Below are 16,106 nucleotides of genomic sequence, written 5' to 3' on the forward strand. Positions count from 1 at the left end.
ATTAGGGATGATAGGTGCAGTCTGTAAGAAGCTGTATGTGGGATAGACAGGGATCTGAGCCAAAGAGTCAGTGCTAGAACAGATTTGAAATAAACCAGGGAATTTGAACCTCAGTTTGCTGCCTTTCAGACTGATTCTCTGCTATATACTACTGTATTTCTCTTGGTTAGGTTAGTCTGCCACTAAAAGTTTTTCAAAAATCTGTTATGAAAGTCTTCATTAACGAACTCTAATTTCTCTCATCTCAGTGTTGCTCCATTCCATCTGCACGTTGGCATTCCAAAAGCTTGTAATTTTGTCTGTGAAGTTTCGTACCATGTTCTTCCTTGTTACCAAACCTTGTCCTTTCATGTTGCTTTCTACTGGCATTTTAGAGAGGACATTCAAAAGTAGCTCCCGGTTTTCTCTGGTCATACTGAGCACTTTTTTTTTTTTGTTATTTTCTTTAAATGACTGCCATCTCACTTATTTTATATAAAAGCAAATTAATCAGTAGCACAGTACTGTAGGCAAACTTGTTAACATAGGCTTTGTTATTCAACACAGTTTAAATTTAGTTTTGCGTTTTCTACAGAGTTTCTGGAGCTTGGTGAACAGAACTCTAAAGAATATCTTTGAAAGGCCCAGTAGTTCTGAAAGCATGTCTGGTTTTGAAACTGTTCAGTGTAAAGACCCACTGAGTTTTAGCTGGTGGATTATTAGTCATCTGGCCTCACTCTACCAGTTTGACCGTAATGGAAACCTAGATGAAAAGGTAGGTATGTTTTTTTCCTGAATACCTGAAAGTTGTTATAATTTATTGAGGTGTCTAACTTTGGCTATGTTTGTTGATAGACAAAAATACATGTTCTAATAAAGGAATTTTCACACTCCTTAAGGAAGTCCTTTGAGGTTGGTGGTGTTAAGGTGTGCTTTGTACAAGTCAGTAAACATTGCAAGAGCCCTTGACATATTGATGTTATATACCAGATATGCAGTAGATTACTGTATTAAGAAAACTTGAAATATCCCAACTAGTTAGTAACACATAGACTTAATGATGTAGCATATGTTTTAAAACTGCCTGCCTGCAGGATAAATGCTTCACCGGTTCTGTTTTAGGAACTGAACACATTAGATTATACCCCATAAAGTATAAACCTCAGGGAGAATTAGGTCATGCCATCTTCTGTCCTTCTGTTCTTTTATCTTTTGCCTCACTATAGGGCTTGGGGGGGTTTTTGTTTGGGTTTTTGTTTTGTTTAGGGTTTTTTTCTTTTTGCATTCCAGCTAGATTGCTTATATTCTCTAGTTAGCCAAGCACCAGCTATATATTGCTTCTTCCATGAATTTGACTTGATTGCAGTTTCTTGTAAAGTGTCTTTCATTATTTGTAATTTAATATTTTTAATTTGAAGCTGGAAAGGTCATACCCTTTTTCTGTTAAAATCTTTACCATGATTTCCTAAACCAACTTAGGAGAAAAGGTTAAAACATCGGAACACATGTGTAAACTGCAGATCTGTAAAAACGGAAGAGTCTGATAACATCAGTTGATCAATTTGTTTTGGTAACTTAAAATCCTCCCCATCATCTTTGGATCTTTAAAAGCATGAGTATATAAACAGAGAAAGAATGAAAAATGCTGGACTTATGTGAATACTTTTAATCATAGTTTAAAATTAGACTTTCTAATAAAGTTAAGGATTACTTTCATTTATTTTTAACTTGCAAATTCCCTGATTTTTCAAAAAACTAAAATATAGAGAAGGCATAACTCACTGCTTAAATACTTAGTTGTAAAACTCATGACCATTCTGGGTGACTAGAGGACTTGATGAGGGTGGGGTACTTATGCTTCCACTGCTTGTGGGTTGACAGATCCTTAGGATCCCATGGCAGGCTGCGCATTACCATGTTGTTCAGACTTTTCTGATAATACCATGGCAAAATGAAGCAACTTCTTACACATTCATATGGTGAAAAATTGCAGATGACATCTGATTGTTACACTGAAGGTTGTCCCAAGCTTCGCTTGCTTTTGCCCCATTACTGTGGTAGTCAGAAAGGACCACAGTCCATTGTGTATTTCAGAGGAACCTTGGATAGAAATATTGCTTATAGAGGAGCTTAAATGGAGAGAAAGGTTATTCCCAGGTTGAATATAGAAACCAGAGTGAAGCAGATATTTTATCCTGGGTTTCTTATATTTTATGCCCTAATCAAAATGCAGTGATACTGTTTACTTTGATCATTGGAATTTTTTCCTGTCTCTTGTACTGATACATACTATGTATTTAGCCTCATGAGAGAATATTTTTTGCCTCAGGCACTGTATTATTTAAATAAGCTAAGCAGATGTAGAATGGAAAAAAAAAAATTCCTGTTGTTCTTATTTTAAAGTAGGAATCTTGAGACACAGTGACCGGAAGTGACTTGCCCAAGATTAAATAACAATTTTTCTTTAGAGCCCATTTGTGAAAAGATAATTTCCAAATCGCTATCTGTAAATCATGAGACCATCCTGTGTCTTTATGTTCAAACTGTTAGCTGTGCTTTGCATCAGAGTGTGGTTGTGAATTTGTCCAGGGATCCCTTTTCTCTTAAATGCCATTGGTGCTTACAAAAAAATTCTATCGGTAAGAACAGTGACTTTTCACAAACAAGAATATAGTCTGTCATAGATAGTTGATCGTAAGCATTTCTTCAGGTGTTCTTCCTCCCTCAAATTACAGCCTCAAACATTCTTTGAATATTTTAAAATAAAATAGTCTGTAATTATGAATTTGTGAAGTCAGTGGAATTACATCAGGACTCAGTGTAGTCCTGTTGGTTAAACATCTGATGTGATAGCTTCATGACACATGCTTTCTTTTAATTAACTGTGATCAGAGGTGGGAGGGTGATGTGTCATAATGATGGTTATTCATGTGCTGTGTAGCAAAAATTGCCTCTAAGCCTATGTCATCTGTGGAAGATTTTCAATTTTTTAATGTGGTCTGCATGGCCTTGAGGTTATTATGAAAGCTTTTAAAATTCTAAATAGGTTTCAGACTTGCTTCCTTTTATTTCTTCCCCTTTAGCTCATATAATGTAATTTCAAACATGTAATGATTCATATATATTGAATATATATTTCATATACTTTAAACCATTTTTCTTAAAACTTGAAAATTTTGGCCAGGTCTCCCATTTGAGACTCTGTTCTAAGGAATATACAGTACATGTCTCTTTCCATAACCCCTCACTCAGGTCTCACTTCACTCTTCTGAAAAGCACGATTTGTACATTTAAAAACCAAATGGGACCTGATGAGGAAATTTGCTACTTCTGAACATTGCAGGGGTCAATTTCAATATACTGCGGGCTGGGAAAATATAGGCAGAATTACCTGGGGCTAAGAATTCTTGCCTTGCATACAATAATGTGAAATGACTACATGGCAAGATATGCAAACACAGAGTTCAAGATGAGAAGCCTAGAATGGCTCTTACAGGTAGTCAGCTGTTAGACCTTGAAAAAGTTTCTTCCTGCAAACTTGAAGGGTCTTAGCTTACATTTTTGGTTTTAGCAGCACTTTTATGCACTGTAAAGTCTCTAGGTTTAGTTGGTTTTAGGGCACACTGGAGGAGGTAGGAGGCTGTTATAAGCCAGCAGGTTTGGAGTAAGAGACATAGATTCTGTGTGTTGTCTGACAAGAATGAATTGTACACAGTTGCCATGCCATATTGGCAGTGAGCAGGGAATACTGTTAGGATGTAAATCTAATGGGATTTGAATGACACAGGTCTGCTGAAATATCAAAGATGATTGAGGCTAATAAAAAAAAAAGAGTGCAGCAGGTGGTTAGTGTCATTATTTCCTGAGTTCGGGTTGAACCTGGGTGCAGTCTTGCAATAAATTCCTGCTGGTGTCAGGAGTTTGCCCTAGATTAGTCCAGGATCTTGTGAAGTGATTTGCATACTGCAGCTGAGCTGGAACTTTGGCAATAAACATCTTTTGTATAGATCATGTGTCCTTGGATTGTGTGAGTGCTAAAAGAATGTTCTGAGCAAGTTGATGCGGACATTAAGAGGTCTTGTAGCCATTTAGCGTGAATATCTCTAATATCTACTCATGTCTTTAGAGCAGTTGACTAGATTTACTTGGAGTCTGCAGCATGACCGTGACAGTGTATAGGAGTTCACATAATGTCAAGCTCTAAAATACAGTAGACAAAAATCTGATGGAAGTACTAGCTAGAACTGTCTGGGAATGCTGACTCTGCATTTCCTGGCTCTTACTCATTATTGGAGTGCAGTCTTTACTCCTTGGTTACTTCTGGATGCATCCTGTCAGGAGATGCTTCTCCTGACAGGATGCTAGCACTGGTTTCTTGGTACAAAGGCTTAGGCGTCAGTCACAGCTTAAGTTCTGTTTGCCACCCTACACATGGTATGCTCTCTACTGTTCTGGCACAGTTATTTGTGTTCCTGTTCTATGACCTAGGTCAGGCTCTCCTCCCCTTTTCATTCTTTCTCTGCTAAAGCTCTAGGTTGGTTCACTGATCTGGTTCACACTGTGTCCCACAAACAGAAGTATCAGAATAACTGAGCAAAGGCAGGCTATAGCTGTGAGGGCAGGAACAACAGCTAGCAGGACGAGGAGGAAGCAGTGGAGACTCCTTAATTGATACAGTTCAAGTTCCTGAATTGTGAAATCACAGCTATAGTATAATTTTCTGCAGTTCTGTCCCTTCATTCATATTTTTTTCCATGGATGGTCCATAGACTGCACTTGCTTCCATCAGTAATCTTTCATAACTCTTGTGCAAAAATATTAAGCCACCAATAGTCAAATTATCTTATGTAAGTATTAGTGCATCTTTTTAAAGAGTTCATCTTTAAAATTCTCTTGGTACTCTAAAGTTCTGTGTGGAATTGTCATGAAGTCACAGCATTGAGTAGTGCAATCAATAGCAGAGGAGGTTGGGGCATGATGGTGTTGCTGCTGAAAAGTAGTTATATTTCAATTACCAAAGCATAAGATGCTCCTTATTGTTAATTCTATACATTTACAGAATAGATATCTTCAGAATAATTCATAAAGCTTAACAGTTGTGGTAGTGGAGGGAATTAGTATAAGGCAGGACACTGATGAAAGATCTGTGTTCACATATCTAGTTATCTACACAAGCTACATATATAGCTGAGTGCAAGAGATTTTTTTTTTTGCTTGTTTGGGTTTTTGGACCTAGATTTGGAAGTGTGTTGGCTTGGTTGCCTTTCACATTTTTCCCTGGGAAATAGTCTTAGTTGCAAAACCTTCTACCCTCTTCTTTCCTACTTTGCCTAAATATTTTTTTTCCCTTCCTTCTTAATATACTTCACCTTGCAATTCTCTTACTTTAGTAGCTCGGTCTGGTTGATTTGAATGGATAGATCTCTGTCTTCCCAAGCTGAAGAGTATGAATTATGGGCCATATTTGACATAACCTGTATATTCTCTTATCTTTATAGGCCATTACCAAATGGCTAACTTCTTACTGCACTGGCTAAAAGAATTCTTAGTGTTTGGCCTAGGGAAATATAACTTAGAAGTGTTTTTTCATTGAAAAGGGAAAAAAAAGAAAAGGTGAGATTGTACCTCTTCCTCCTTCTTACCACTTATATCTTCCTTTTACAGCATGTTAAAGAAATTGTAATATATACTGCTCATAAATCAAAAATGCCTGAATGTTTTGCTTCTTTACTTAAAGCGAAGGTTGGGGTTGCAAATGAGTCAAGTTAAAGCAGTTTAAATTGTGTCCTCTTTATTTTTTTGCTCTTCATTTGGTTTTGAGGCCTAATTTTTAGAATAGTTACCAATTACATTCATAAAACAGAAAAGTTACTTTCAGTGACGACTACAGTAAGCAGTCATGAAATTAAACATTTCTGAAAATCTCTTGCTTCCTTATCTTCATGTTGTTATATAATGATTCGTGTGAGGAATACAAATGCTGTTTCTTGCTGATAATCATTATTTTTCAGAAGCAGAAGGAATCCAACTGGAAATTTGTGGAAGAACTCCTTAAAAAATCCACTGATGCTCAAGTAAGTGTGTAAAGAAAGAAATAATAAACAAGGAAGGTGTCAGGGATGCTTTCAGGAAAAGACACTACATGAAACTAAGTCCACCTGATAAGTATATTTTGAGAATTCTAGTGTTTTTATCAAGGTAAATGAGCATCTTTGATGTAGGTGAACTATGGCAGCATACAGTTCCCTCCTTGTTAGCAGTTACACTTGCTTAAAAGTGGTTGTGCTTGATGCTAAATTGTCAGATAAAGGAAGAAGATAATTATCCTGGAAGGGTAGGTATGTGGCTACTCAGACAAGATGTATTCAGAATAAGAACTGGATGCTTAGAAAACGTAAACCAGATACTGAATGTGAGGATATCAAGTTGAGGAGACATGATGAAGGTGATAGTCAGTTGCATTGAAAATTCAGCTATATCCTCATCACAGCAGGAAGGTGACTTGTCTTGCTGTGCAATTTGTCTTACAGGCTTGAATTGAGCTCTTACTGATAAGGTTCTAGTTTCTGAGCACTCATTTCATACCTTATCATTTTTCTTTCTGCAGAACTGTTAATGCAGTGCTTCAAGGCCCAGAGGTCAGAATTGACCTCCTTTTAAAATGCTTTTAAATATGCTGTTCATCATGCTTATAAATATGTTACATTGCAGCTCTATAAATTTGTTCTGAAGTTGCATAGTACAGGTTGCAAATGCTGTATCAGCAACACCTATAAAATTTTTTGTACGCTTAAGAAGGGAATGAGCATCTTTCTCAGATGAAAAAAAATTCTGCAAAGTTCTGTTATTGAAATTAGACAAGGAAACAGTTATTTCTTTTTATTACTACTGCCTTGCTTATAGCAGCAACTGTGGTTGAAGCTGGAGTATGGAACAATACTTATAGTTTTTACAAAAAGATATTTTGTAGTTGTTTGGATAGTTGATTCATTAAAGTATTAAAAAGTTGAAAAATCCTGCTGTACATAAACACATTTGTTTATGTAGTCTTTCAGCTTAAAAGGTTAACTCTTTTTGAATGGTTTCACAGTATGCAACTGAATACACACTGTGCATATACATTAAAACTACAGTGATAACATCACTTACTGGATGCTTACTATTTGTGAGAGAAACTGGAGAGATTTAGGCAAGAGACATAGAAATTATGAGTAGCTTATTAGATACCTTCCTGTGTTGCATTTTTTGTATGTCACCAATGTCAGAAACATTAAGAAGACACGTGTAGTTAATGTTTTTCTTCAAAATATTTGTTTTTTCTTGTGAATATCTTTTTGAATAAAGATTACTCTGAAGTTGAGTATATGTAAAAGATACAGCTTTTTGATGCTTCTGGTAAACAAGTATTGAATTTTAGACAGTTTAGCAAGGCAGCTAGATGGCCAAGTTCAGAAGATTTGGATGAGTCAATCATGAGACAGTAATATGAGGAAAATACCTGATTTAATTTCTAAAGACAATCGCTGTTAGAATAAAAACAAACCCTCATTTGCCAAGGACATGTTTGCAACTGTTACCAGTTGTCTTAAGAAGCCTTCTAGTTTATTTTCCTTGCTTGTAGGAAATGCTCCTTGGAGAGCATTAGTCCCTATGTGTGCATGCACAAGTGGATGTAGGTACTTTTGTTGAAAAAATGCATCTTGCTTCCTATCCCTAAACACCAGCCTTCTTAGCAGCATCTAGGAAGATTTTCTTTCATTAGTAGACAGTGTCTGTCTTCTCTGCTGATCTGTTGGCTTCATATGGCCTGTCTTACCTTTTATCTTATCCTTTTATATCTCCAAGTATGTTTGAGACCAGAAGATGTAAGAATGAGAAACACAATGGGATATCAAGAAATCAACAATGAAATGCAACAGGGAGAAGCAGGAGAAAGCAAAAGGGAGAATAGTGCTCTTTTGAATGAAAAACAGGAAGGTGTTGATGATACTACCCACTAACGCATGGCTTGTTTGTTAGTAAAACCTACCTGAGCCATACTTTTCAGCATATATCCTCTGTTGTCTATACTATGCGCAGTAATAGCTGTGCAAAACAAGTTAGAAGAAATGATAGTGCAGAATCACTCATTTGCAAGAGAGGTCAGGAATTGGTGGTTAGAAACTTAATTTTTAAGTATATGGGAGCTTAAAACCTAGTAATGTTTACAACATACTATGTCCATCATCCTTTTAAGGCGCTTGTGCTTGTTGCTCCCTGTCTTCAAAAGGTTGTAGACTGTACATGTTCAGGTGGAGAATGGGAATATGGAAAGGAAGGGGAGGAAATGGAGATGAAATCAAGTATGCGTAATTCTGTACGTTCAAAAGCATCTGAAAAAGTTGCAGATCATACATTTGTAATGTAAATTGGTGATCTCTCTCCTACCAGTAAATGTCAATTTCTCTTCATGTAAGCTTCAATCTCTGTGTTATGAGAGATGATAGGCACTGTTGCAGACCTGCGTTTTGAGGGTAAGGTAGCATTGTCGCAGAGAAAAGAATGATGATCACCAGGAGCTGGAGTTAGCTTTAACATTCTTAGGGCAGCTAAGTATTGGAATGAGTAACCGGTGTTAAACCTACAGCATATTGGTAGTTTCAGTAAAACTGTTTAGTGATCCCTACCAGTGTGACCCACCTTCATCCAGCATAAGCCTAAATTTGTGGGTAATAAAGACTTTCTGAGGAAGGTATCTCGTGTCCAAGTGAAGCTGACAGAGGAGTGCTGCAGTTCCTTGTCTTCAGGTAGGAACTTCATATAGTCAGCCTGTTTCTGAGTAAGGCTAAGATGTGAAGATGCTGTTCAGGTTAGGGGACCAATGGGGATGTGAAGCAAAATTATTCTACTTGTGATCTGTAAATAAAGATGGGAACAATAATAGATACCTGGGAAAATGCAGAATGCTGCTTCCTTGGATACATCCTTTCAGTTTCAAACAGTTGATAGACTAGTGAGTTTCTCAGCCAGGAACTGCTCGCTCTTTTTATAATTCTTGATGGATAGAGTTGAAGGCAATTGCTTGTTTGAAAGATCTCCCATCTGTAACACTAAAAAAGGGTATTTATGGGGAAACTAGTTACATGAGGTATTCCCTACCTCTGTTGTAATTTGGATTTCTGTTACTGGGCTAATGAGAAATGTATACCTGGTTTACAATGCTGTTCGTACTACAAAATGAAAATTATACAGCTGTATTTGTATACTAGGCAACATCAAACTGACTAAATTCATGGCTTGTCAGTGTAAGAATTTATGTTTGCAAAGTTCTATTGTAAGTGAGAATCAAAAGCTTTTTTGTTTGCAAGAACTAATAGCAGTCTGTCTTATTAGCCTTCTCTCATTTTAGAAAATAAATGCTTTATGTTGTTTCATTTCTGCCTCAGTTTTGTTATACCTTCACTATATTTTCTTCTTTAATTCTACTCTAAAGGAGATACAGAAGTATTTGTTGGAGTTCTAGGAAACCAATTTTGTTACTACAGTAGGAGGTCATAAGAGAAAAATGTTGTGTTTAGATAGTACTATCATTTTGATGATATCTGGTGTTCCTCCCTTCTGTGATAAATTAAAAGCTGACTTCCTCAAGAGTTCTGATAGTATATCCAGCAGTGCAAGAGACCATTTTAAGCAAAAGAGCAATGAGAGAATCTATTAATCCCAGGGATATTTGAAGTCTGGAGAACTTTCATATTAAATTTGAGATAAATCCTTCAGTACTATCTCTGTTTTGGAAACTTCTGAAACTATTGTTGGTTAGATAAATAATGGTTGAAATTGAAGCTGCTCACAATAACACTTTTATTGTTGAATTAATTTAACTGAAGCAGTCATTGTTTGTTGAATTAGATCCTAAATATAATCCTGTGCACAAATTACAGCTTTAAGACTAAGCATTCTGTTTCTAAGGGGTGTATGTTTTGATTTGGTTGTTTGTTTTCTGGGGGTGTTTTTTTACATCCTTCATAACTAGATAGCTCTCTAGAGAAATAGATATGTTCAGCTGCAGTTTTTTTGGTTTTATAACTCTTTTATTCATTAAAAAACAGCAGCTTTTGAAAATGGCTGAGGTTCTGACTTTTTTTTTGTATACTATTATTTTGGGAAGACTACTAATTTAATAGTTACAGTTATGTTATACATAAAAATAATACTTGAACATCACCTCTCGTAGGCACTTTTATTATATTTGCACGCTTATTCTGTGCATCTTTTAACAACTCTCTCTTGAAGAGTTTTCTTTCCTGTTTCAGTGGGTTTTGTATGTTAGAAAATTATATATACAAGACATTACATATGACAATTGAAACTGCCATTTCAGTTTTCAAGTTGCAGAAATATACCACTTTAGAAGCTATATGCCCTACATTAATTGTTCATGAGAAGGCAGGCATGTTTAGAAGTTGTGTAGATGATTGGTGTAATTGTTTACAGTGTTCTGATAAAGTGTAGCAAACAATGTTTTCCACATGAATGTATAGCCAGGTAGAGATAAGTTAGTAAGTTATAACTGCTTTGTATAGCATATGTAGCCTTGAAAACAAGGAGAAAAAGCAGCTGAAAGACATTGTAAGCAGGAAGAAATAGCATTGTGGGTAAGAGCTAAGTGACAGGTACTTAATGCTAGAATATTTTAAAACAACAGCAGCAAACAAGCAACCCCCAAACAAACAATAAAACGCAACACAACCCAATGATATCTTTTCCCATCACCTGGCATCAGTATTTTGTTTGGTTTTGGTTTTGTTTTTTTTTAACCTTCAGCATTTTCTGAGCTGGATGAGCTTGGGACATAGTTCAGGGCCCAGCACTATAATCAGAACTGAAGGGGAAAATTTCCCAGTATTTATCTGAGACATGGTTTCCTTCATTCCCTTCCCTGGGGCTATGATTTTGAGTCATAAAACTCATCCTGTATATACTTTTTTAATTAACCCTTTTATTCCTCTAGCTTATTTTATGCTGTTAGAAATTCCAGGCCTGTATAGTGTTTAGGTGTATTTGAAAGCTAGAAGTAGGTCACGGGTTTCTCTTGTCACAGAACAAGTTTGATATTATCCTGGATATGTTAGACTTACATGTGCAAAAGTCTTAAGACAACTGCACACAAGCTGGTCCACTAAACCACTTCTATAGCCAGTGGAGACAATAAAGCTCTTCCAGAGCTTGTCATCCTATATTTATCCCAATGTCTAAACCGGGCTAATTAAACATGTGATTTCAGTCTGAGCCGGTAGTTCCTAATATCCTAGCTCCCATGCAAGTCCAGTTTTGCTGATATCAGAAGTTGGATGAGATGGATCCCACTCTCAGTATCCATGATTACAACCTGAACACTTCACTGTGTTCAAATTGTCTGACATTTCCTATTTTATTTCCTATGAGCCACCTTCCTTTTGTGTGCAAACCTCCCTCTTTCCTCCAGTGTTTCAGGCTCTTATTTGGCTTTGATACAGAGTTGTCTGGGTTGTTAGCTTTATAGCCATGTTGCACGGGGTTGAGAAGGAACATGATTCAGAAAGAAAAGATCCTCCTGTTTGGAACATCAAGACAAACATGGGCTCTCACACAGTTGCACTTTCTCTCAGTATCAGTGGCAAATGAGCTTTCTGTTGGGCTTGCATAACAGAAGGGCTGAAGTGTTAGCTTGCATGCAGTCTAGCTAATGCCCTCATATACCTTTTAGCAAGATTATGCACCATGCAGTCATGTTCAAGTTAGATTCACAATACTGAGTTGGCTGTTATCTTAATGTGTGCAATTCTACGGGTGCCTGAAATGGTGATGAACTGTTTATATTGGCTGGATTGCAGGATGCAATTGTCAGCTTTTATTTAGTAATTCTTGGCTGGTATTAGCAGATGCATTTACTCAATGTTATGTAATTTAAATTAAAAATTATATTAGGAAATTATTCTTAAGAGTCTGGTAGTATCAGGTTTATGTTTAGACAAGGTGATGCTCCCCACCTACAATAAACTTCTTATTGCCTTTTCAAGACTGGTGTGTTAGAGGAACACTTAAGAATGCATCTTCAGTGCTGTTTAACTTTGTGTAGTTCCTGGGACTTGAACCTCTCTATTGTCACCATACTCTGGGATTATTACAGCAAGAACCTGGTAAGTATATGAATATATAAAGATGTAGAATTTCATGTTGACAGTCCCCCATTTTTAGTAATTAATTCTGATTCTCCTCTAGCCAAGCTTGATGGCTGTACTTTTGTAAAATATATTTACAATATTTAGTAAATGGCAGTATCCCTAGATTTGCTCTATTTATTTAAGAAATCATGTTTAAATGTTATGTTCCATTACATTGTGTAACAATAGAATTAATTACAATGTGGTTTTGACTCTTATTTTTCATCAAGACTACTGATTTTAAGATCTTGTAAAGATACTTTTCACATAGTTGCAATGCATTTTTTATTTTTTTTGTGTGGATTGCATCTTATTGCATTTGGGATGTTAGCATTTATTATTACTTACAATCTCTCCCGTTTTATTTATTCTTTTAGAACAGTTGCTTTACTGTTCCTTGGCTTGGTCTGAAGGGTCTGGCAAGTGTTAGCAAAACTTCTTTATTAATGTTTGAGTTGGCGAAAAGCTGCTGTTGTAAACAGCAGGTCCCCACCCTGTACATGTCCAGCAACAGTTACTTCATTTTTCTCTGTATTTTGGCACGGATGATGAAGGAAGCAGAGAACAATGGCATGCATCCTTGGAAACAAATTAAAGGACGGTATGGCCCCTATTTAGTTTGTCTTGTGTTGTAAGAGGTCTAGTCAGTCAGACTGAATGTGGCCCTTCCAGCCACACAGCAAAGCAAGCGGGGGTACTGTGCTCATGAGAAAGTAAAGGGGATAAGGGAGGGATCCAGGATGATTCATAATTTGAAGAAAGCAGTTGTTCCCTGAAGTTTCTGATGCCAGCTGAGGCTGTGGCAAAGTCCAGGAGCTGGGTCCAAGAATCACCTTGGCATCCATAGCTTGTGATAATTTACTTTGTCCCATAGGCCAGGAATTTGTTACACTGGCAACCTATGCAGTGGTGCAACCCTATTGCCAGACAGGTAATGTAATTAAAGGACGAACTCTATTTGAGCTGCATTTAAGCCATGTGTTGTCCAAGAACATGCAGATTGGTTTTTGCTAGCCCTGCAGTTTAATTTATGTTTCCATTTTCTTTGTCATGGTTTCTAAAATTTCTCATGATATTTTTTGTGAGAGTTTTGAGTTTTCATTTCATTTTGAAACATACTAATTAAGATGTACACTCAGTCATGATATAAAACCCCCTATAAAATATATATGGCCTAAATCAAAATCCTGATGTTACAAAGATTTATTGAATGCTTAAAACTTTTATTATAATAATGAGATTGTACTGATAATTGAAAGTGCTCTTTAATTTTATTTTTTTTTCCCCCATTGGATATAGAAGACTTAAAAATATTGGGGGGGGGGGTGTGTTTTGATTTTTAAAAAATATTATTAAGCATTAATAAAATCAGTCAAATTTTTATTATGTATTTTTTGTGTGCAAATAACAAATACAGAAAAGACACACATGTGAATGCACATCTGCTTACAAAGTTACTTGGTATGTTTCTTCCAAGAAGGGGAAAATATACCTAATATTTATGTACACTTCACAAGTTGCTAGAGTCAGTAAAGTTTGGGTTTAAAAATTGTTACAACTGTATGCAAACAAACATGTTGTTGGATGTAATTAGTAATTTTAATTAGCCTGTTCTGTTTTTACTGAAAGCAAATTATACTTACGTTTTTGTGCTATTATAGCTTGTTACTTTCCCTAATTTAAGAGGGGGAATAATAATAGACAGCAGACACTGTGTCAGTCTGCTCAACCAGTATTCATCATCTCTGCCTTGAATAAATCAATTACACAAGTAGCAAAATTTAACAGCCTGCAGCAATGATTTTGGGATGAACTCTGTTTTCAGCAGCTAACCAAGCATTAATTGATGCATGAAGAATGTAAATGCCTGTCAGTAATAATTTACTATTAAACAAGATTAATTGGCTTTGCTGTAAATTTTGGTGGCTAAATTTGATAACCGCAGCACCACTTCCCACTATTTTTCCAGGTAGCAGAACAGGAAAATGGCATTTATGGATGTTTACTTACTGCATGTGGAATGTACTTTAAATTAAAGGTGAAGGGTATACCCAAGGTTTTAAACACAGAAATCAGAAAGTTAAGCAAGCCATTTTCACCTTAATCCTCTGTTGTAAGAATGCTGACATTTTTTTTTAAAGTCCGGATCTGAACAAAAGTCATAGAAAAGAGATATGTGTAAAAGCTTTGTGCTTCTTGTCAACCCCTTTAAAGTTGCAAAGTAGCAGTGCTTCTCACCATCAACTACGTATGACTTGAGCACTGTCATATAAGCAATGCAGCTTGAAGTTTCTTAATAACTTCCTGCTGGTGAGCGGATTCTTTTCCAAACACCTTAGTTTCCCTGTTTTCTTCCAAACTTGTGGTCCACACTCCATACAGTAGAAGTGCAGTCCAGGTCAGTAAAAGAAATAAGGGAGTTTTTTAGGGAAGAAGTTGAGGTACTCTAATTGTTTGCTGTTGCAAAGAGGTACCACTTGGCAACTTCCTTTCTTAGGAGCCATTATGGGCTAAGTTTCATTGATGTGAAGGCATGGTGTGGAGGACACCCATCACAGACAAGGTAGAGAGAGTCTGCTCATAACTTTATGCACAACTTCGTTGCATAAGGGAGAAGGGTTAGGCTATACCTGGAGTTGAAAACTTAGCATGTACCTTGTATTAGGAGCAGAAAATAAAATAGCATTTTTGTTCCAGTAGTAGTACAGGAGGAGAGGGAAAAGGGGATGCTTAAAACTTAGGGGTTACTGAAGAGGATAACTGTAAACTAAAAGCATGGAAATAAAATTTTAGTCTATCAAGCAGATAGAAATTTGCATAGTTTAAGAAAAAACTTTCTTTTTCCTGGTTTTTGTTGGTTTGTTTTTTTAATGTAGGATTTATTCCAAGTTCCATCGGAGAAGAATGCAGGAGCTGACAGAAGTGGGGCTGCAGAACTTCTTTAACCTGTTCCTCATGCTGGCAATTGTTGCAGAAACAGAGGATATAGTGAGTCGAGTGTTAGATCTTTTGGATTTCCTGACTCCATCCTCCCTCACTGTGTCTCAAAGAGCTCTCATCTGGAGAGGTCATTTTGCTTTCATTTTGATTCATGTTGAGAAGAACATGGACATTAGTGTTCTAGCTGAGAAACTCTCAAATGCTTTCCGTGAGAAGGCAAAGGAGTTCTTAGTAACCAAAAATGACTACACACAGAAACAAAATCTCTGGACTGTACTTTCTACCTATGTCGATGGTGTCCAAGAAGTGTTTGAGACCAGCTGCTACTTAAGCCTTTCTGAGGAAAAGTTGTTAAATGATGGCTTTACTATGCTGCTGCCTGCTTGTCGAGGAGCTGAACTGAGTATGGTCCTAAATTTTCTTCAGGTTGTTCTAGACAGACTTCGGTAAGTTATTTAGTTAAATTGTGGATATAGACCGGTGTGTTGGTTTTGTGTTTAGGGTTAAACTGTAGTTCATATTAGCTTCGTACTGGAATAGAGTAAAATTCAAATCTCTGGAGTGCTGTGCATGATATATGTTAAATTTCCAAATCCACCAATACCTCACTATATTTAGACTCTTAAAAATGTTTTCTTACTATTTCAGGACACTAGGTTTGACATCCCTGATATTTTGTTAATGAATTAGTGGCTTTCTAGAAAATCATCCTGTTGCTCCTATTTCAGACAATACCATCTTTAGCATAAGAAATTTCAAAATCGTTACCTGTACTAAATTACTTAAATTAGGTGGGTTTGGTGTGGGGTTTTTTATTGTTATTATTATTCACTGAATTTATTCTAGTTTTCAGTCTCTTTTTTTTATTACAATTTTTCACCAGGGTTGCAATAAAATACAACAGTTATGGAAATTTAAATACTTCTCTGAGGTTTGATAGGAAATAAGGAAATATTTTACGACTTTCAAACAGTTTTGCTTTGATGTACTTGCTCAATTTTCAAC

General features: G+C 36.3%; 1 protein-coding gene across 3 annotated transcripts in view; it reads left to right on the plus strand.

The window, feature by feature from the left end:
• Window positions 1-16,106, plus strand: part of MMS22L (MMS22 like, DNA repair protein) — a 91,886-nt gene that overhangs the window by 19,954 nt on the left and 55,826 nt on the right. For all 3 annotated transcript variants that reach the window (XM_061460255.1, XM_061460254.1, XM_061460256.1), the window contains exons 10-14: window positions 575-754; window positions 5,991-6,053; window positions 12,018-12,137; window positions 12,539-12,762; window positions 15,038-15,547. In XM_061460255.1, coding sequence (XP_061316239.1) covers window positions 575-754; window positions 5,991-6,053; window positions 12,018-12,137; window positions 12,539-12,762; window positions 15,038-15,547 — 1,097 coding nt within the window. The remainder of the gene's footprint in view (window positions 1-574; window positions 755-5,990; window positions 6,054-12,017; window positions 12,138-12,538; window positions 12,763-15,037; window positions 15,548-16,106) is intronic.

The sequence above is a fragment of the Pezoporus flaviventris genome, unplaced genomic scaffold, assembly GCF_033815535.1.
Source record: "Pezoporus flaviventris isolate CSIRO_AGI_PZ_B2104156 unplaced genomic scaffold, CSIRO_AGI_Pfla_v1 ptg000031l, whole genome shotgun sequence".
In the NCBI taxonomy this organism is placed as follows: domain Eukaryota; kingdom Metazoa; phylum Chordata; class Aves; order Psittaciformes; family Psittacidae; genus Pezoporus; species Pezoporus flaviventris.